Source organism: Diabrotica virgifera, chromosome 9, assembly GCF_917563875.1.
Source record: "Diabrotica virgifera virgifera chromosome 9, PGI_DIABVI_V3a".
NCBI lineage: Eukaryota > Metazoa > Arthropoda > Insecta > Coleoptera > Chrysomelidae > Diabrotica > Diabrotica virgifera.
Window position 1 is genome coordinate 28,469,089 of NC_065451.1, and position 23,682 is coordinate 28,492,770.

General features: G+C 34.1%; 2 protein-coding genes across 2 annotated transcripts in view; both read right to left on the reverse strand.

The window, feature by feature from the left end:
• Positions 1-6,616: 6,616 nt before the first annotated feature.
• Positions 6,617-7,997, reverse strand: LOC126892633 (gastrula zinc finger protein xLCGF3.1-like). Its single transcript, XM_050662269.1, has one exon. It carries the CDS (start codon positions 7,911-7,913, stop codon positions 7,020-7,022), a length of 894 nt encoding a protein of 297 aa, XP_050518226.1. The 5' UTR covers positions 7,914-7,997; the 3' UTR covers positions 6,617-7,019.
• A 199-nt stretch (positions 7,998-8,196) lies between these two features.
• The window catches only part of LOC114336990 (zinc finger protein 91-like), a 251,669-nt gene continuing 236,183 nt past the window's right edge, over positions 8,197-23,682 (reverse strand). Inside the window, exons 11-12 of the mRNA XM_050660069.1 lie at positions 13,640-14,890; positions 8,197-10,498 (exon numbers count right to left, since the gene is read on the reverse strand). Of these exons, the coding sequence (XP_050516026.1) occupies positions 10,128-10,498; positions 13,640-14,890 (1,622 nt within the window). The 3' untranslated portion in view covers positions 8,197-10,127. The remainder of the gene's footprint in view (positions 10,499-13,639; positions 14,891-23,682) is intronic.

Consider the following 23,682-nt stretch of genomic DNA (forward strand, 5'->3'; position numbering starts at 1 on the left):
TAATTAAAATACGTTTGTATTTGTCTTTTTTTTATGTTAATGTTATATATCAGGGGTGGCCAAACTGCGGCTCGCGAGCCACATGCGGCTCCTTGAAGGATTACTTGTGGCTCTCGATTGTACCCGAGTTATTTTTCAATTTTGTATTAGATATGATTTAAAAAAATTATTATCGTTCCATAATATGCGTTTCAAAATGTCTTTTAATTTACTGACAACAAACATGAAAGACTTTGTAACAAATTCCATTTCCATCCAAGATAAGAATGATATGACACATCGAAAACTGCGCTAACGAACATTACATAAGAGTGGCGCAATGTAAAAGTCAGTAATCAACCGAATCCAGACCGATTTTTGTATAACTCTTGCTACAGATGTAATTTGTAGTTTGTATGAGGTACACATTTTGCATTTAAGTCATTTTACTCGACTTAGAAAAAAATTTTTACCATATTATAGGTACTAGAAAAACTTAACGAGTAGGTATATAAAAAAGCCGGGAGGAATATTAACCGAACTCCAAAATAGATTTGAAGACTTAAAATATGTTAAATCGTCTCTTCATTTTTTTCCGAATTCATTTGAAATGAACATAGTTCATAAGGTGAATTTTTTATTATTACCAATATATGACCCAAACAATGTCTGGAGAATTAAAATTAATACAGACGCAAGAAGATCAAGCTCGAAAATAAAACCACAGTATAAAAAGGTTCCACAGTAGAACCACTCTCCGAAAAATTGGAAGTAAAATCTTTCAACGCGCAGGGCGACTGCGCATATTGCTTGGCCGCCCGAGAACCATTCTTCCAATGCTAGTCGAGTAGGAACGTACGGGTTAACAGTGCCGTATTTTGCTTAAATTGAGTTAGTTTTGTGAATAATTGTTAGTATTGTGAAGTTGAACATGAGTAAAATTCGAAGTGGTATTAGTCGGTGTTCAGCGAAAATGTGCACGAACAATTCAAAAAATTGTAACTACAGTTTTTTCCGATTTCCTAAGGAAGCTGATAGGTACGTATATAATTTTGAATTTGCTTATTTAACCACCTTAACAGAATAACATCATTATTATTGGAAATAGTAAAATGTTACGTGCAGTTTTTTAAATACTTAAGATACAATAATTATGTTTACAAAGAGGAAATATTTTCTAAAGATTTTTTGATATATATTATATATGTATATATATTAATTCGGGTTCAAAACGTCCTCCGACGTTGTCCGATGCCTTGTTGCCAATATCTTCTACCATTGCAATTTTCATCTTCTAATCCTCGTACACTCATTGATCGTCTTACTCCTTGTATCCACGTCGTTCTTGGCCTTCTTCTTTTCCTGTTTTCTGTAGGTATCCATTTCATAATTTTCTTTAGCAGTCTCTCCTCCCCCATTCTCTGAACATGTCCGTACCACGTTAATTGTTTCTTCTCAATGCATCTATGACCGTTTCCTGTAATTTCATTCTTCGCTTTACTTACTCACAATGTGCTCTTAATCATGGTGTTGTACCTATATTCTCATTTTTCCTTGTTTCCCTATCTTGGTACTCCACAAAACTCCGTTCAATGATTTAATTATATCTCTAATTATCGTTCTTTCTTTATTTACTCCGCTCTTAATTTCTGCAATTTTATTATTTGTTATTAAAAACATATCAAACTTATTTTGAAACTATTTCTAGTGTCATGTTAAAGTTTATTAGTTTTTGGTGTAATAAACCACAACTTATGAAATTCAATATTATCAACATCAAAATCGGAATTGATTGTGTGACCACATTATTCCTTCATTCAACTCATTTTAAATCCCCTCGAAATTAAAGGTAATTTTTTATCTGGAAATACCAAGCTGTCCCTTGCAATCTATCTGCTCTATACAAAAATATGTAAGCGGAATTTTGACGTGAAAATACCATATATTGTCGAAATAAAATACGGTACGCAACTTTCTAAGAAATTATAATCCATTTCCTGCTATTCTCTTTGCTATTTCTATTGTTGGAATGAAAATTTGTTGGATTTGCAATTGTTGAATATTTTTGATTTCAAAATAACAAAAGGCTTCCTTGTACTTTAAAAAAATAATTCAGCTTGGTATTATTATAATGTATTTTTTTGATAATTACTTCTTCTATATTGTTCAAGTTCTGCTATATTTTGCTATATATTGTTCAAGTTCTTAATTTTTTTAGGGGGAGAATAGAATAGGAATCACCCGGTACTTTCTCCAACTATCTGAAATATCTTCTGATAGCAATATTTGAATAAAAAAATTAGTTTTTTTTTCTATTTTGATATAAATTTGCCAACATAATATGAGGTATATTCCTATTCCTGGCGAAGTATTTTTCTTATTCTTAAGACTTATTTCTAATTCATACAAACTAAATGACACTGAAAGTGGATAATATTGTGTAGTGGATAACACTGGACATAAATTTCTTAAAAACGCATCAACCTATTCTCCTTTGGTAACTGGATTTACTTGTGGTTTAAAAATGGATTTGACTAGACTATGTCCCGCAGACATCCTAACAATGCAGATGCTTTGTTGAGCTGACTCCTCAGGTCCTTTACTGGGCCACAATTTAACTTAAAAAAAAAATAATTTTATTAACGTTTCGACTTCCAATTCTGACGTCGTTGTCAAAATAAAAAATATTAATTTATTTTTGTATTTTGACAACGACGTCTAAATTGGAAGTCGAAACGTTAATAAAATTATTTTTTCAAGTTAAATTGTGGCTTATTTCCCAATTAGAATAGTTGATATTCGTTTAATTTATTAAAAAAATGTTGAAATTGTTAAAAATAAGAAATACGAAGAGAATTTTTTTTATTTAAATTTGTGGCTAAAAATCACCATAAATTATAAAAGGCTTCTCGAGACTATTAAAAAACTTTTTCCGTTCATTTACTGTGATTTTAAGATTTGGTTTTACTTGGTTTAAACTTTACATAGTTTTACTTTTGGTTTAAAATCATGTAAAACTTTTACATAAAATATATAGAATAAATGGTAAACTTTTTAGCAGTTTGAATTTTAATTGATACATTCTTGCACATTACGCGATTGATTTGATGAAAAATAAGACTATTGTAAAATTTTATTAATTTTTTGCAGACTACAACTGAAACTAAACGAATAATGCAGAAAACACAAAAAAATCGCCGATATAACCAAATTAACCTATGAAATTCCAATATTGACAAAATTTCATAAATGTCAATAGTGTCAAAATTTCATAACAGTGGAGTAAACTTGCCTGCCGTTGGACGAATTACAAACAAGCTTTACGACGCGGTAAATTAGAAGTACTCCTCCTGGTTTAAAAACAGAGTATAGTAATGCCGTCAGAGCTTCGAGATTAACCTCCTTTTATTTGACGTTTATATGACGTGTACAATATATTAAAAACCATTGAGATTTAAAACTTGCGCAATACCGCTGATATATTTTAAATACCGTTGAAATATAAACATTGAATCGTAATATTGTTTTTCATTTATTAAACCCTTTAGTTTTGTAATATTAACATTTAGTAAGAACATCTGGACAGTTAAAATATGAGAAGCCGCATTTTTTATTTTAATAAGTAATAGTACTAGGCCCAGAAAGTTTTAGTACGGCTCTGTAAGGTTAACCAAAGGAGCGTGCGGCCTCCGCCCTCATCCACCACTGGTGAATTATCAATTTCGTACTTTGCCGGTATTACTTTCAGAGATCAAAGCGCCGACAGAGGAGTGATTTTACTGTGGAACCTCTTTATACTGTGATAAAACTATAAGTCGACGCCGAATACCGAATTTTGGAAATTTGTACCAGAATCCAAGAAGGTACCCTAAAAAAGAATGCTTGTCGAATTATTTCCATATTAGGAACAACGTACTTGCGTGGACCATTTTTTATAATTCGTGAAATCCTAACACCGATCAATATTACCTAACCAGCATCTAAAAGAATTACTGAGAAGTCGCATATTAATCACCAAATTCTAAAGAATTATCAAAAGAAGGAAAACAAAAATGTAATTAAGTTTTAATATTTCGTAATTGTATTTCGGTTTTCAGTAAGTAAAAGTTCTGTTAAAAAAATTGTAAATACCTTCTATACATAGATACTTTTTGAATAAGTATTTTATTGCGGCTCGCGAAAAACTTCAACTTGTGAAAAGTGGCTCGGACTATTAAGAAGCTTTACCACCCCTGTTATATATTTTTATATTAATACATTCTTTATCAGAAATTGATACTAAGATGGCCAGCCTTCAAGCGAACGGCAGCCGAAGAAAATGCCGTCAAACGCATCATAAGAATGACGTCATAGCTGTTAACGGTATTATAGTGCACGACCGTTTGACGGCAGTTTGAGTACAGCGTTTTTTATATTCACCAAAAGTTTGACGGTTAAAAACATTATTACATAAATATAAACAATTAAAATAATCGTTTTTTACAGAATATCGTTTAATTTTGTTAGTATATCTTGCAAATGAATTGTTTCTAAATTACTTATTCCTTGTAGTTTTTTTATTTGTTTATTGTAGATAAAATATTGTATGAAATTGTGCGTGAAGTACTTTTTGCACACTTATGCGATGTATAGTACTCGCTTCACTTGCTACACGTGTGTGCACAAAAAGCATACCTACTTCACGAACTGTTTCATAAATAACTATTATCACACTAGAACCTATAGGTGTTTTTTAGGAAGTATTGAGGACTAAAATTATTTCATGAGAAAATATTTATTAAGGATCAAAATGTATGTACAGGTTGGAATCAGATTTCGATATTTTATGATAAAATAACAAAACTTTAATAAGATATAATCATCTCAATTTTGACAAGTTTTTTTTTCTAGAGTAGCACTGTGCCCATCTTATCCTAATCATAAGTGTGTGTTTTCATATGTACTCTTAAGCTAGAGCTCAGGATAGAGACCGATAAAACGGGTTGGGAGAGGCCTATGTCCCAACGTGAACGATAGAAGGCTAGGAAGAAGAAAGTCTGCTATATCTAGGGCATACGGTATATAAGGTAACAGGGCCAGTGCTACGTTTGAACTGCCTATTAATACCCCTGGTTTTACCCAAAGTACTCATTCTATTCAGGCTGAGTCGACAAGGGTCCTATAGACATTTTTAAAAATGTCTAGTTGTTCTCACCGGCTCGACAGTCGCGTGTGGGAAAGTATCACTTTTCGCACCAGTTAGGAAAATAACTATTTTAACCCGCGTAGACCAAGTACTGAAGTCGAACCTCGGGCTTCAAGTAGCTACAATGTAACACATAATAAACTAAAAAAAAAAAAAGATTCCGTTCTCAACATATCTTTAGGAAATATAAATAACTGCACCAATTAAACTATAAATGTAAAGAAAAACTATTGTTTATTTTTTTTAATATTTATTTATATTCTCATTTTGTTACGCCATTGTCAAAACATTAAGTTCTTCTTCTTATTTTTATGTTGACTTATGACTTGTGAGGTGTTTTGACAGTGACAATTAATTATTTTCCATTATTGAAATAATATTTGTTATAATACCTGTTTAGCACAAACTAGAATCTAGAATATAAGCTTTAAATGTTGTTTCTTTTCTTACAGGTAATGTATTTGTAAATCGTTAATATTGTACATAAAATAATAAAGTTCCTTTTCTTACAGAGGGAAACACAAGTTTTTATTCACCAAAAGTTTGACGGTTAAAAACATTATTACATAAATATAAACAATTAAAATAATCGTTTTTTACAGAATATCGTTTAATTTTGTTAGTATATCTTGCAAATGAATTGTTAATAAATTACTTATTCCTTGTAGTTTTTTTATTTGTTTATTGTAGATAGAATATTGTATGAAATTGTGCGTGAAGTACTTTTTGCGCACTTACGCGATGTATAGCAGTGGATTCACTTGCTACACGTGCGTGCGCAAAAAGCATACTTCACGAACTGTTTCATAAATAACTATTATCACACTGGAACCTATCGGTGTTTTTTTAGGAAGTATTGAGGACTAAAATTATTTCATGAGAAAATATTTATTTAGGATCAAAATGTATGTACAGGTTGGAATCAGATTTCGATATTTCATGATAAAATAACAAAAATTTTATAAGATATATAATCATCTCAATTTTGACAAGTTTTTTGAAGATATTCTACTTTAGCGGCGAATCGATTGAGGGTAAAATTGTACATTTACCGCGCGCCTGCGCACACTGACAGTATGTAGTTCATTGCTAATCTTTCAAGATAGGTATGTATCTGTAACCGTGCAAATAAGTCATTAAAAGAATATATTAGTGGTTTTAGGAAATGTATTATTTATTATAATTCTTGTGTTTTTGGATTAATAAAATATTATGTAAGCATAACATTTTTACACTATATGTCGCCGTGTTGTGTAATTATATCCGAAACTTACATGATTATTTCTAGTGCCTCGACGGAGTAGTTAGAAATGCGTTAGCACTGAGATTGGAAGGTTGCGGGTTCAATTCCCGGGGGATTCATATTTTTTTTTATTTTTGGTTGTTTTAATAAAAATTTTTTGAAAGTGGTAGATAAGAAAGTTAGTTTGATTTTTAAATAAAATACAAATAACCTTTTAAGTATATTTACTTCGTTTAAATTACCTATTATATAATAGAAGAATATCTTCTTAAGTGCGTACAGTACATAGTACACACACATTCTTTTTTTTTCTAGAGTGTGCCCATCTTATCCTAATCACAAGTGTGTGTTTTCATATGTACTCTTAAACTAGAACTTTGTGAAAACTTTTTGGAGCATATTTTGCACGAGAAAGGTTTTTTACCAGTATGCACTACCATATGCCTTTTTAAATCTTGTTTCATTCAAAAGTGTTTGGTGCAAATTTCACATTTAAATGGTTTTTCACCAGTATGCAATTTCATATGTAATTTTAAATTAGCCTTCACTGAAAACTGTTTGCTGCAAATTTGACATTCAAATGGGTTTTCACCAGTATGCACTCTCATATGTCTAGTTAAATGTGTGTTTCGTTGAAAACTGTTTGGTGCAAATTTCACATTCAAATGGTTTTTCACCAGTATGCACTCTCATATACCATTTTAAAACGTGTTTCCTTGAAAACTGTTTGGTGCATATTTTGCATGAGAAAGGTTTTTCACCAGTATGCACCCTCATATGTCTAGTAAAATCTGTGTTTGCTGAAAACTGTTTGGTGCAAATTTCACATTTAAACGGTTTTTCACCAGTATGCACTCTCATATGTCTAGTTAAATGTGTGTTTCTTGAAAACAGTTTGCTGCAAATTTCACATTCAAATGGTTTTTCACCAGTATGCACTCTGATATGTATATTTAAGACTTGTTTCGTTGAAAACTGTTTGGTGCAAATTTCACATTTAAATAGTTTTTCACCAGTGTGCACTCTCATATGCCATTTTAAGACTTGTTTCGTTGAAAACTGTTTGGTGCAAATTTCACATTCAAATGGTTTTTCACCAGTATGCACTCTCATATGCCGTTTTAAAACGTGTTTTCTTGAAAACTGTTTGGTGCATATTTTGCATGAGAAAGGTTTTTCACCAGTATGCACTCTCATATGCCTAGTTAAACCTGTGCTTGCTGAAAACTGTTTGGTGCAAATTTCACATTTAAACGGTTTTTCACCAGTATGCACTCTCATATGTATTGTTAAAGAATAATTTGTTGTTAACTGTTTGGAGCATATTCCACATTCAAAATGTTTTTCTTCAATGTTCACATCCGTAGTAGCAGGTAACTTTAAATTATTTCCAGTATACTTTAATAGGTTTCGTGCATCATTTTGGACGTCTTCGCAAGAGAAAAATAAAATAATAACTATCTGTAAAATCTGTATAATGGAACGAACAAAAAATGAACAAAGCATTGAGTAGAGAAATCAAATTTAAGATGGATGAGAGAAAGGTTTTGGTTTATATAATGCAAATTGTAAGTGTTCATAAACGAAAACAATGCAGTTGACTATGTAACTACTCAAAGCACTCCCATATTTTTTCCAAAATTGTTGCCGAACGGTATACACATATAATCTATAAAGTATAAAGCCCTCCCAGAATTCAATTTTTTTCACTTTTTTGCGTTCTTTGTTTAAAAAATAGGACTCAGCGCAATTTTAACCCAACACCCCTACCCCCCTCCCCCACCAACAAAACGTCAGTTTTGGATCAAAAAAATGTTATTTTAAATTTTTAAAATAATAAAAGTGATTAATAGTATGTTAAAATACCGGAACGTGCTCATCTTTAAAGCGGCTACTCGAATTTCTTACATTTATAAATATCCAATATTGATACCGCCACTTTGTTGCGCATTCTGGCCGATTATCTTTTCTATTATAAACTAGCACACAAAGGAAAAGGTTCAAATGAACCGTTCACTGCATGAAGTATTGGACCGTTATTTTGAAAGGATTCTTATCACACTAGGTCCTATCGACGTTTTTTTAGGTATTTCGGCCTAAAACTATTTCATGAGAAAATATTTATTAAGGATCAAAATGTATGTACAGGTTGGAATCAGATTTTGATATTTTATGATAAAATAACAAAAATTTAATAGGATATAATCATCCGATATTTGATACGTTTTTTTTTTCAAGAGTAGCACTGTGCCGATCTAAGGGCCATACATCACCGGGGCGCGATTTTACAAAATATACCCACTGTCAGCACAAGCTCCGCCTTCTAGACAAAAGTCATCCAGTATCCGTACCCGCTATCAATACATTTTATATTAACCAATTTTTGTCTTACATGAAAACAAAAAAATTCAAAACATTCAGAAAAGAAAAGCATACATTTTTTACTCCTTGAGATTTTTGCTGTCACGTATAATTTTTAAGCTATTTTGAAGAAAAAAGAAATATTTTTCAAAATTAAAAAAAAATTACTTTAAAATCATTTTTTTTTAATGAGCATTTTGAGCCGATGAAACTTACAGATGATATAAACAATACATAAGTAAAGTAGCTTGTGAAGCAGGAACGATTCATTTCATTTCGGATTCTAATTAGAGAACCATCTTTATCATTTTTTAAACAAAAAAAAGAGACCAATATTATTTTTAGCGTAACTTACCTACTTGACCATAGAAACGGTTATTTCACGTTTAAATAATCGATTTGGAATTTGACGAAGAACCTACTTTTCATTAGCTACAACTTTGCTTCTACTGGGTATACAGACTTCATATATACATCATTTTTTTCACTTTTTTTCTATGCTATCTTTTTGCTAAACATTTTTTTTCGGTAGAAAACTTACTTTTTGAGTTATTTGCGAAAACCGTCTAAAAACTAGTGTTTGTTGTTGAAAAACATATCATTCACTCGCAAATAGCTCGAAAAATATTAACTTGACTCATATGTGCTGGAATCGAGTATATTTTGTAAGATGTGTTGAGAGCGGATGGTGATTCTTACAGTTATGTGGACGACGTATGCGTAGGAGGCGGAGCTTGTGTTGAGAGCGGGTATATTTTGTAAAATCGCCACCGGGACGCCATGGCGACGCTTCCAATTAATTCTTTTAAAATGAATGGCAGGTATCACACTTGGCAACCACTTGGCGACGGATCTGAATTAGAGGCGTCGCCACTGTCTACAGTTTCTCTTGTGGTGACTGGCTATCCTGGCCACTTGGCGACGATACCAGCAATATAAACGAGAGTGTACGTACCGTCACTCATTCAGTCGCCAACCAGTCGTTACTTGGAAAGATATAAAGCAAAAGGAATTTTGATTCCGAACGGTTTATTGTAGAGACCGAAAGTCGGTTATATTTGTGAAACAGTGCCACAAAGGATTACTCTGTTATTTCAAGAACTCTTCATATAATTTGCCAAAAACACCAATTTCGTTTCGCTTTAGTATAAAAGGATGTACCCATATTTTTTCCTTTTTCTTCTGCTTAATATTTTTGCGACTTAAGTAGCAAGTTAAAAATAATATAACAGTGTGATTTCCTCTACGTCCATTTCTGTCTATGTATATGTAACAAGAGCGAATGTGGTGGAAACGGGCAGCGTTCTTGGCAATCCATGGTGGCCATGGCGTCCCGGTGAGGTACGGACCTTATCCTAATCACAAGTGTGTTTTCATATGTGCTGTTAAGCTAGGCCTGTATGAAAACTGTTTGGAGCATACTTTGCACGAGAAAGTTTTTTCACCAGTATGCACTACCATATTATGCCGTTTTAAAACTTGTTTTGTTGAAACCTGTTTGGTACAAATTTCACATTTAAATGGTTTTTCAGCGGTATGCAACTTCATATGTTTTGTTAAGTAATTCTTTAGTAAAAACTGTTTGGTGCAAATTTTACATGTAAAGGATTTTTCACCAGTATGCACTACCTCATGCCGTTTTAAAACTTCTTTGCTTGAAAACTGTTTAGTGCAAATTGCACATTCAAATGGTTTTTCACCAGTATGCACTACCATATGCCGTTTTAAAACTTCTTTCCTTGAAAACTGTTTAGTGCAAATTGCACATTCAAATGGTTTTTCACCGGTATGCAACTTTAAATGTACTCTTAAATTAGCCTTCATTGAAAACTGATTGGTGCAAATTTCACATTCAAATGGTTTTTCACCAGTATGTACCGTCAAATGCCATTTTAAAGCTTGTTTCGTTGACAACTGTTTGGTGCAAATTACACATTCAAATGATTTTTCAATAGTATGCATTCTCATATGCGACTTTAAAATTTGTTTCATTGAAAACTGTTTGGTGCATATTTTGCATGCGAAAGGTTTTTCACCAGTATGCGTTCTCATATGGAACTTTAAACCTTGCTTCAGTGAAAACGTTTTGGTGCAAATTTCATAATTAAACGGTTTTTCACCAGTATGCACTCTCATATGTACTGTTAAAGAATAACTGGTTGTTAATTGTTTGGAGCATATTCCACATTCGAAATGTTTTTCTTCGATGTTCACATCCGTAGTAGCAGGTAACTTTTGGTTCAAATTATTTCCAGTATACTTTAATAGGTTTCGTGCATCATTGTGGATGTCTTCGCGAGAGACACCTAAAATAATAACTATTTGTAAAATCTGTATACTGCAACGAACAAGAGATGAACAAAGCATTGATTAGAGAAATCAAATTTAAGCTGGATGAGAGGAAGGTTTTGGTTTATATAATGCAAATTGTAAGTGTTCATAAACGAAAAGAATGTTTGACTATGTAACTACTCAAAGCACTCCCATATTTGGTCCAAAATTGTTGCCCAACGGTATACACATACAATCTACAAAGTATAAAGCCCTCCCAGAATTCAATTTTTTTCACTTTTTTACGTTCTTTGTTTAAAAAATAGGACTCAGCGCAATTTTAACCCAACACCCCCTACCCCCTCCCCCACCAACAAAACGTCAGTTTTGGATCAAAAAAATTGTTATTTTAAATTTTTAAAATAATAAAAGTGATTAATAGTATGTTAAAATACCGGAACGTGGTCATCTTTAAAGCGGCTACCCGAATTTCTTACATTTATAAATGTCTAATATTGATACCGCCACTTTGTTTCGCATTCTGGCCGATTATCTTTTCTATTATAAACTACCGCCAAAGGAAAAGGTTCAAATGAACCGTTCACTGCATGAAGTATTAGACCAGTATGTATTTTGAAAGGATTCTTATCACACTAGGTTCTATCCGTGGTTTCCTAGGAGGTATTTCGGCCTAAAACTATTTCATGAGAAAATATTTATTAAGGATCAAAATGTATGTACAGGTGGGAATCAAATTTTGATATTTTATGATCAAATAACAAAAATTTAATAGGATATAATCATCCGATATTTGATACGTTTTTTTTTCAAGAGTAGCACTGTGCCCATCTATGGGCCATACATCACCGGGACGCGATTTTACAAAATAAACCCACTGTCAGCACAAGCTCCGCCTTCTAGACAAACGTCATCCAGTATCCGTACCCGCTATCAATACACTTTATATTAACCAATTTTTGTCTTACACGAAAACAAAAAATTCAAAACATCCATAATAGAAAAGCATACATTTTTTACTCCTTGAGATTTTTGCTGTCACATATAATTTTTAAGCTATTTTGAAGAAAAAAAGAAATATTTTTCAAAATTAAAAAAAAAATTACTTTAAAACCATTTTTTTTAAATGAGCATTTTGAGCCGATGAAACTTACAGATAATATAAACAATACATAAGTAAAGTAGCTTGTGAAGCAGTAACGATTCATTTCATTTCGGATTCTAATTAGAGGACCATTTTTATCATTTTTTAAACAAAAAAAGCGACCAATATTATTTTTAGCGTAACTTACCTACTTGACCATAGAAACGGTTATTTCACGTTTAAATAATCGATTTGGAATTTGACGAAGAACCTACTTTTCATTAGCTACAACTTTGCTTCTACTGGGTATACAGACTTCATATATACATCATTTTTTTCACTTTTTTTATAAGCTATCTTTTTGCTAAACATTTTTTTTTTCGGTAGAAAACTTACTTTTTGAATTATTTGCGAAAACCATCGAAAAACTAGTGTTTGTTGTTGAAAAACATATCATTCACTCGCAAATAGTCCGAAAAATATTAACTTGACTCATATGTGCTGGAATCGAGTATATTTTGTAAGATGTGTTAAGAGCGGATGGTGATTCTTACAGTTATGTGGACGACGTATGCGTAGGAGGCGGAGCTTGTGTTGAGAGCGGGTATATTTTGTAAAATCGCCACCGGGACGCCATGGTGACACTTCCAATTAATTCTTTTAAAATGAATGACCGGTATCACACTTGGCAATCACTTGGCGACGGGTCTGGATTGGAGGCGTCGCCACTGTCTACAGTTCCTCTTGTGGCGACTGGCTATCCTGGCCACTTGGCGACGATACCAGCAATATAAACGAGAGTGTACGTACCGTCACTCATTCAGTCGCCAACCAGTCGTTACTTTCAAAGATAGAAAGCAAAATGAATTTTGATACAGAAAGATTTATTGTAGAGACCGAAAGTCGGTTATATTTGTGAAACAGTGCCTCAAAGGATTACTCTGATATTTCAAGAAGTCTTCATATAATTTGCCAAAAACACCACTTTCGTTTCGCTTTAGTATAAAAGGATGTACCCATATTTTTTCCTTTTTCTTCTGCTTAATATTTTTGCGACTTAAGTCGCAAGTTAAAAATAATATAACAGTGCGATTTCTTCCACGTCCATTTCTGTCTATGTATATGTAACGAGAGCGAATGTGGTGGAAACGGGCAGCGTTCTTGGCAATCCATGGTGGCCATGGCGTCCCGGTGAGGTACGGACCTTATCCTAATCACAAGTGTGTTTTCATGTGTGCTGTTAAGCTAGACCTGTATGAAAACTGTTTGGAGCATATTTTGCACGAGAAAGGTTTTTCACCAGTATGCACTCTCATATGTCTTTTTAAAACTTGTTTTATTGAAAACTGTTTGGTGCAAATTTCACATTTAAATGGTTTTTCAGCGGTATGCAACTTCATATGTTTTGTTAAGTAATTCTTTAGTAAAAACTGTTTGGTGCAAATTTTACATGTAAAGGGTTTTTCACCAGTATGCACTACCACATGGCGTCTTAAACCTTCTTTGCTTGAAAACTGTTTAGTGCAAATTGCACATTCAAATGGTTTTTCACCAGTATGCACTACCATATGCCGTTTTAAAACTTCTTTGCTTGAAAACTGTTTAGTGCAAATTGCACATTCAAATGGTTTTTCACCGGTATGCAACTTTAAATGTACTGTTAAATTAGCCTTCATTGAAAACTGTTTGGTGCAAATTTCACATTCAAATGGTTTTTCACCGGTATGCAACTTTAAATGTACTCTTAAATTAGCCTTCATTGAAAACTGTTTGGTGCAAATTTCACATTCAAATGGTTTTTCACCAGTATGCACTCTCATATGCCATTTTAAAACTTGTATCGTTGAAAACTGTTTGGTGCAAATTTCACATTCAAATGGTTTTTCACCAGTATGCACTCTCATATGCCCTTTTAAACCTTGTTTCGTTGAAAACTGTTTGGTGCAAATTTCACATTCAAATGGTTTTTCACCGGTATGCAACTTCATATGTTTTGTTAAGTAATTCTTTAGTGAAAACTGTTTGGTGCAAATTTTACATGTAAAGGGTTTTTCACCAGTATGCACTACCACATGCTGTTTTAAAACTTCTTTGCTTGAAAACTGTTTAGTGCAAATTGCACATTCAAATGTTTTTTCACCAGTATGCACTACCATATGCCGTTTTAAAACTTCTTTGCTTGACAACCGTTTAGTGCAAATTGCACATTCAAATGGTTTTTCACCGGTATGCAACTTTAAATGTACTCTTAAATTAGCCTTCATTGAAAACTGTTTGGTGCAAATTTCACATTCAAATGGTTTTTCACCAGTATGCACTCTCATATGCCATTTTAAAACTTGTATCGTTGAAAACTGTTTGGTGCAAATTTCACATTCAAATAGTTTTTCACCAGTATGCACTCTCATATGCCCTTTTAAAACTTGTTTCGTTGAAAACTGTTTGGTACAAATTTCACATTCAAATGGTTTTTCACCGGTATGCAACTTCATATGTTTTGTTAAGTAATTATTTAGTGAAAACTGTTTGGTGCAAATTTTACATGTAAAGGGTTTTTCGCCAGTATGCACTCTCATATGTTCTTTTAAAGAAAATCTTGTTGATAATTTTTTGAAGCATATTTCACATTCAAAATGGTTTTCTACGATGTTCATATCCTTAGTAGCAGTTAAATTTTGGTTTAAGTTTTTTCCGGGATATTTTAGTATTGGATTGCATTCATCGTTTTTGATATCTTCGCAAGAGACACCTAAAATAATAATTATCTGTTAAATCAGTATAATATAACGATAAGAAATGTATTCTGTCTTCCTATGAATAGTGCAGTCACTAAGACTCTTACTAATAAACACGGACTAACTACAGACCTATTTAGAACTAAGTCAATCACATTTATTTTTTTAAAAAATAGCGACTAATGATGGACTAAGCCAATTAGTTATGTTAAGTTGAGTTAATAGTTATTATGAGTTAATTCTCCTGGTTTAAAAACAGAACATTGTTTGAAGCTTAGTCCATGTTTATTAACCCATTAATGTATGCGCTAGACTCTGACACGAGCGACCATTAAATTTTAATCTTTCAATTTTTTAAACACTTGCGAAGTTGGTAATGATGTAAAAGCGTATAACGGTAAAATCTTTTCTAGATTTCTTCTTCTTCTTTTACATCTACACCTTTTTTTTATTGCCAAGACTCTGTTGTCATTGTAAAATGATATTTATTTATCTAATAACTGTAGGAACCATTGACAATTCTTCTCTTCTTCTTCTTTTTATGTAGACATTACTCTGTCTGTTTTTCAATGTGCCTCCATCATTGTCATTCCATCTTTTTCGTGGTCTTCCCACTGATCGTATTCCTATTGGGGAACCGTCTCTCGCCGTCCTTACTACACTATATGTTGTCATTCGGCTTATGTGGTCGTTCCATTCTACTCTTCTGCTTTTCACCCAGTTATTAATGTTGTCCACCTTGCATCTCCGTCGTATACCTGCACTTCTAGCTCTATCCCACAGCGTCTTACCATCGATTTTTCGCAATCATTTCATCTCTGCTGTTTCTAGCATTCTTTTTGTTCTTTCTGTATCAGGTGGTGTTTCAGCTGAATGCCATTATTGGTCTGATGACTTTTTTGTAAATTCTGCCTTTCACTTCTTTTCCGATGTTTTTATTTCTCCATATTGTTTTATTCAGGCAACCTGCGGCTCTGTTTGCTTTATTCACCAGATCTTCCACTTCTGTTTCGAGCTTTCCGTAGCTGCATAGTGTGATGCATAGATATTTAAACTCCATGACTTATTCTATTATTTGACCCTCCAGCTCTAATTTACACCTTATTAGATCTGCTTTTTTTGGGACAATTAACATGTTAAATTTTCTAGCGGTTATATTAAATTCGTGCAGCATACGTTGTAAATCATCTTCACTTTGAGAGATTAGTATTGCGTCGTCTGCATAGCAGATTATTTTAATTTGTTTTTCTCCCATTTGGTATCCTTTTTTTGTTCTTATTTTTTTTATTATTTCGTCCATGATCAGGTTGAACAACAAAGGACTCAGGGAATCTCCCTGTCTTATCCCATTGCCAGCTTCAATTGGGTCAGTTAGTTCTTCATCTATGGATGAAGAATTGACAATTGATACATTGAATTTTGTTGAAAAGTTTTAAAACTGTTTTTATTCGAAGCGTTAGTGTACTAAACAGCGGTACGTAGATACCTTTTTATTGCCCAGCCAGTGTTAATACATTGTAAAATGAGATTTATGTTCTAATACCTTGCAGCCCGAACCATTGACCATTGAAACGGACTGAATTTTTTAGAATTTTCAGTATTTTGTTTTTCTACGAAGCGTAGTGCATTTGAAGCAGTCTGAAGTGAATTGTGTTTTTTTATTCTTAGAAATATTTTATGTATGGGTGATTCCTATATAAGAGGTATATATATATATATATATATATATATATATATATATATATATATATGCTTTCTGTTGTTTTCCGGGTTTGACTCCGCGTTGAATAATTTTGGTTTTGAGAAAAACCATTATTTTGACGACGTTTCCATACGCGGAAGCGTATGAAGCGGAAGAAGCGGATTCTTACGTCAAGAACGCGAGCCACTTCATCGAGCGTATAAAAGGTGTGACTCTTGGGCCGGGACATTTGCTAGTCAGCTTCGATGTTGTCTCACTTTTCACGAATGTTCCTATAGATGAATCACTGGACATCATAAGCAAAAAGTATCCAATATCACCGGATACACTAAACCTAACCAAACACTGTTTAAATAACACTTATTTCATCTATAAGGAACAAAGATATAAACAAGTTGAGGGAGCACCGATGGGTTCCCCACTGTCACCAGTAATAGCGAACTTGTTTATGAAGGAAATAGAACAGCGGGCAATAGAAACAGCTGAATACAAACCCAAACTGTGGCTTAGGTACGTGGATGACACTTTTATCATCTGGACCCACGGAGAAGAAAAACTAAAGGCTTTTTTAGAACACATCAACAATATCCACCATAAAATTCAGTTTACCATGGAACTGGAAGAAAACGATCAAATTCCATTCTTAGATGTGTTAATAATAAAGAAACAAGACGGCCACATAGGCCATACAGTGTATCGGAAACCGACACATACCGATAGATATCTAAATGCTGCTTCACACCACCATCCTGCACAATTGCATTCAGTCATCAAAACCTTGATTACAAGATCCGAAAGACTGACAGACCAAGAACATCAAAATGAAGAAATGCATAACGTGAAAACAGCATTAAGAAAAAACGGCTTCTCAACATACAACATCGAAAAAGCTCAAAATGCTCGAAGAAGAGATAAGGACCCTACAGAAGACAATAAACCGATCGGCAAAACCATTCTGCCATATGTGAAGGGTACGACAGAGAAAATAGGGAGAGTGCTGAGAAAACACAACATAGAAACGATATTTAATACGGACAGAAAGATCTCAACTATTTTACCAACACCAAAGACCAAAATATCGTTAGAAAGCCAAGGTGTATACGAGATTCCGTGTGGGGATTGTGGAAAGTCGTACATTGGACAGACCAACCGAAGAATCCAGGTAAGACGAGAAGAACACCGAAATGCTATCGAAAGGGGAGAAACCACGTCATCCCTGGCTCAACATGTCGCAAATACAGGACACACAATAAACCTGAACCAAACAACGATGTTAGCTAACATCGAAGTAAAAAGAAAACGGGAAATCAGAGAATAGATAGAAATTGAAAGAAATTCCAACGGCTTAAACCAAAGAGATGATGCGCAACGGCTTCCTACAACATGGAAAACAGTACTGAAGAAAAAGACCAAAATAAATCAGGCCGCAACATCCACGCGTAACATCCCGCCGACGACTGCAACCTACACCGGACCAATAACAAGAGCCAGAGTTCGCGCAGGGCAAGCAGCAGCAGGATCAACTACATAAGCGACGGTATCGTGAGTAAAAAATCAGTTTACTTCAAGCAGCAGCGAGAAGCGGAACTACCTGACTTGACAATGGCAAGTGAGATCTTGCCGAAACGTCGTCAAAATAATGGTTTTTCTCAAAACCAAAATTATTCAACGCGGAGTCAAACCCGGAAAACAACAGAAAGCACATATAGCTCCCGCGGAAACTTCAAGTGTAACATAATTAACCTCTACGGGGAGGAAATTCTACCAGACATCAGAAGATACGAACAACTACGATCGAAACGAAGGACGTTGTTATGCAACCTTACGTTTTTAGAACGCTGCCGTGACGAAAGCATTATACCGACTTGTATGAAGCTCACTTTTCACAAAAACAACTATAAAACTAAAAACATCTTAAGAAGAGCAAGCCTGGCGCTTATTAGAGAGGCAATCCATGATACCAGACGAGACATCGACAAAATGAATGCAGAATCATTACAGCTGCATCTTAAACTAAGTAACACAATCCATCCAACATTATGGAATTTCTTTGAACAACTGACAAACTTTCGAGCAGAAACAGATGCTGATCTCACTAAGACCAAACAAATTAAAAAGTTTGAAAATTTGTTACTACAACAGCGGCCAAAAAAGAAAGAAAATCCACAAATAGAAACAAACAATTTAGTATATAACTTTTCAAATCTGACACTGGATGAAGCCACGAATAGTGTTCTTGAAAAAGGTTTCAATTTTGCTGTTGCACCTACATACATTCCCTTAGAAAACATCATTACTGAGGTAGAGACTACAATTACTAATCTCCCAGCAGAAACAGCCGAGATCATACGCCAAGACGTATCAAAAATATTAAGAACAGCTAAACCACCAAAAAGAAATTTAACACGGGAAGAGAAAGAAGCCTTACATAATTTGAAGAACAACAAAGAAATCATCGTGCTTCCAGCTGACAAAGGCAACGCTACGGTAGTGATGAATATTCAAGACTACGAAACAAAAATAAACGACATCTTAAATGATACAACATATCAAAGCATCTCGTCAGACCCGACAACCTATCTAGAGAAAATAACAAAAGCCAAGATCAAAGCCTCAAATATCAATAAAGAACAACAGGTCCATCTCATACCTAGAGAGAAGTCATCTAGATGCCCAAAATTTTACGGCCTACCCAAGGTACACAAGGCAGGATTACCACTGCGACCAATTGTGAGCTCCATCGGATCTCCCTTACAACCGCTGGCGAAATTTCTGGCCCAACAGCTGCAACCATACGCGGAAGAAGCGGATTCTTACGTCAAGAACGCGAGCCACTTCATCGAGCGTATAAAAGGTGTGACTCTTGGGCCGGGACATTTGCTAGTCAGCTTCGATGTTGTCTCACTTTTCACGAATGTTCCTATAGATGAATCACTGGACATCATAAGCAAAAAGTATCCAATATCACCGGATACACTAAACCTAACCAAACACTGTTTAAATAACACTTATTTCATCTATAAGGAACAAAGATATAAACAAGTTGAGGGAGCACCGATGGGTTCCCCACTGTCACCAGTAATAGCGAACTTGTTTATGAAGGAAATAGAACAGCGGGCAATAGAAACAGCTGAATACAAACCCAAACTGTGGCTTAGGTACGTGGATGACACTTTTATCATCTGGACCCACGGAGAAGAAAAACTAAAGGCTTTTTTAGAACACATCAACAATATCCACCATAAAATTCAGTTTACCATGGAACTGGAAGAAAACGATCAAATTCCATTCTTAGATGTGTTAATAATAAAGAAACAAGACGGCCACATAGGCCATACAGTGTATCGGAAACCGACACATACCGATAGATATCTAAATGCTGCTTCACACCACCATCCTGCACAATTGCATTCAGTCATCAAAACCTTGATTACAAGATCCGAAAGACTGACAGACCAAGAACATCAAAATGAAGAAATGCATAACGTGAAAACAGCATTAAGAAAAAACGGCTTCTCAACATACAACATCGAAAAAGCTCAAAATGCTCGAAGAAGAGATAAGGACCCTACAGAAGACAATAAACCGATCGGCAAAACCATTCTGCCATATGTGAAGGGTACGACAGAGAAAATAGGGAGAGTGCTGAGAAAACACAACGTAGAAACGATATTTAATACGGACAGAAAGATCTCAACTATTTTACCAACACCAAAGACCAAAATATCGTTAGAAAGCCAAGGTGTATACGAGATTCCGTGTGGGGATTGTGGAAAGTCGTACATTGGACAGACCAACCGAAGAATCCAGGTAAGACGAGAAGAACACCGAAATGCTATCGAAAGGGGAGAAACCACGTCATCCCTGGCTCAACATGTCGCAAATACAGGACACACAATAAACCTGAACCAAACAACGATGTTAGCTAACATCGAAGTAAAAAGAAAACGGGGAATCAGAGAATCGATAGAAATTGAAAGAAATCCCAACGGCTTAAACCAAAGAGATGATGCGCAACGGCTTCCTACAACATGGAAAACAATACTGAAGAAAAAGACCAAAATAAATCAGGCCGCAACATCCACGCGTAACATCCCGCCGACGACTGCAACCTACACCGGACCAATAACAAGAGCCAGAGTTCGCGCAGGGCAAGCAGCAGCAGGATCAACTACATAAGCGACGGTATCGTGAGTAAAAAATTCAGTTTACTTCAAGCAGCAGCGAGAAGCGGAACTACCTGACTTGACAATGGCAAGTGAGATCTTGCCGAAACGTCGTCAAAATAATGGTTTTTCTCAAAACCAAAATTATTCAACGCGGAGTCAAACCCGGAAAACAACAGAAAGCACATATAGCTCCCGCGGAAACTTCAAGTGTAACATATATATATATATATATATATATATATATATATATATATATATATATATATATATATATATATATATATATATATATATATATATATATATATATATATATGTCTTCATATCACGGCGAGATCCGTTTGTATCATAAGCTATACAAGATGAGATCCGTTTTGCAAGGCGAGATCCGATTTTGGATCTCACCTTGTATTCACGTGTATATAGTGACATCTCGATGTAACAATGGTTAGGGTACAAGGAAATCGATTTTTGTCTGGACCTCATTTTGCACCCCTTTTGGTGAATTTTATATTGCAGTGGTTCCACTAAATCCGCTGTAGAGGGCAGCGCGCGCGATCCGTTGTGTATATGGTAAATATATATTTTGCGGACAACCCGAGATCCGGTAAATTTGGAAACATCGCAAATGAATTTCACGGTCAGCTCTCTCACTCGGCTTATGTCTAGCTTGAATAAGAATGTTTACATTATTTAAGGGCTCTGTCCAGAAAGGCGATTGTCAAATATCTCGAGAACTAGACGGCATATCGAAAAAACTTTGGAATGCTTTTTGAATGGTTTTTCAAAATCTATATACTTATGCAATAGCAGGGTTCTTATTCTGCCTGCGAAAGCGGTGGGGGTAGCAACTTTGAATTTTCAACTGAAACACTTTATTTTTAATTAAATAGTTGAAATTTAGAATTAAAAATACACAACTTTTGTTTGAATCGATAATAGCTTCTTTAATCTAGTCGGAAGAGCTTCAAAATCGTCGTTTTGATGACATTTTTAGGGTTTAGGGGTACCTCAGGTAGTTAGCTTAAAACGTAAGAAATAAATTTGAATAGTTAATGTTTATTGATAAACAAAGCTCCAATTCTATTTTACTTCAACTCATTTTAAGGCTATTTCAATAAACTAATCGGTTCTTTTTTCAGTTTTTTGGTAAAACATTGTAACTTATAGACGAAAATTCTTAAAATCGGCTATTTTTCATTTAAATTGTCAATAAATAATTAAATTGAGAAAAAATTGGTCAGATTTACATAAATTTTGTTATTCCGTCCATATAGAAACTAAAACAATTGTTACGTAGTTACACTGAGTGTCATAAAAACCGTGTATTTTTACTCATTCCTTTGAGCTATTTCACGTAATATCGAGATATAAGTTGTATTTTTAACGTAAGTTATATTAACGTTAGACTGACTTAATTTATAGTTTTATAAGCAACAATTAAGTATAGCGAAATTTATAAAACCTTATTTAAATTGTTTTACATGCTCTATAATGCGGTTATCTTAAATTTTGTTTTGAATGTTTTTCTTCTTACTGGTAGACAAAAAATGGCAAAATGTGCATTTTTGACATCAAATTGTTGATAACCAACATAGTTACTACTCAAAATATTAAAAAAACTAACCGTCGTTATAACAGGTTGCCTGGAAACCAGATGCAGAACAGTACCATAAATGTTTTAGACTTTTTAGCACTTTCTTTAAGTGAAATTTAAAATCATTTACCACCCATGTACACTCATTACGGAATCTGTTACAAGAATTTCAGCGATTTCAGCCATTTTTTCAAAATTTATTTGGATTTTCTCTAGTAATCCTTCCAAAAGACAATACATAAATGGTGAATACCTTTTACACCAACTTCAAGGAGGGTAATTTATACAGGTACATACCTGGAATTATTATATGGACCGTTCACTCTTGTTAGAGTATAGTTCGCTCAAATATGAGCTCTTTTAATCCATTTCACGCGGTAAATTAGTCCGCTTTTCCTTTAGGTCTTAGTTCATAGGCTGTGATGTTTTTTTGCCCTCTCTACTATCTTCTTCCACTCTCTCCGGTCCTGAATCTTTTCTCTCCAGTTTGCAATTTCCATATTTGATATATCGTCTAGCAGTTGATCTTCCCATCTAATTTTTGGTCTTCCTCTTGGTCTATTTTTTACTGGTTTCCAGTTCATTATCTTCCTGATCAGTTCTTCTACCCCTCTTCTTTCTGTGTGCCCAAACCATCTGAGGCTTTGTGCTTTAATGAATTTTACTATATCTTCTCCTTTATTTATATTTATTATTTCATGGTTCATCAGCTTTCTATATTCCCCTGTTTTTGTCTTTACTGGGCCATGTATCTTTATAATTTTTCTCTCAATTATTTTTAACTTTTCTTCGTCTTTTTCGTAAGGCACATTACTTCTGCTTCATAGGCTATCACTGATCTGATTGCTGCTGTGTATATTTTTGATTGTTTTTTTGCTCAGGTTTTTGTCCTTGAGTAGTTGGTGATATTTCCAATATACTCTATTACCTGCTTTAATTCTGACGTTTATCTCTATACTCCTTCCGTTTTTGCCGTCCACCATCACCCCCAGGTATTTGAAGCAATCTACTCTCTGGAATGTATTTTCACCTATCTTTATTTCTGCTATTCTGTTTACATTGTCTCGTGTGCTTATAAGATATTTTGTTTTATTCTGATTGATTATTAGTCCTCTCGTCTTTGCTTCTCTTACCAGGGTTAAAAGTGCCTCTTCTAGTCTTTTTTTATCTCGTGCTACCAGTCCCAGTTCATCTGCATATCCTATGATCTGTGTTGAGCTTTGAATAATTTTCTTTTTCAGCCCTGTGTCCCTAATTACTCCTTCTAGAGCGATATTAAATAGTGTCGTTTGTCGTTGACAGACTGTCTCCTGGTCTTACTTCAAGTTCTATTTTGAT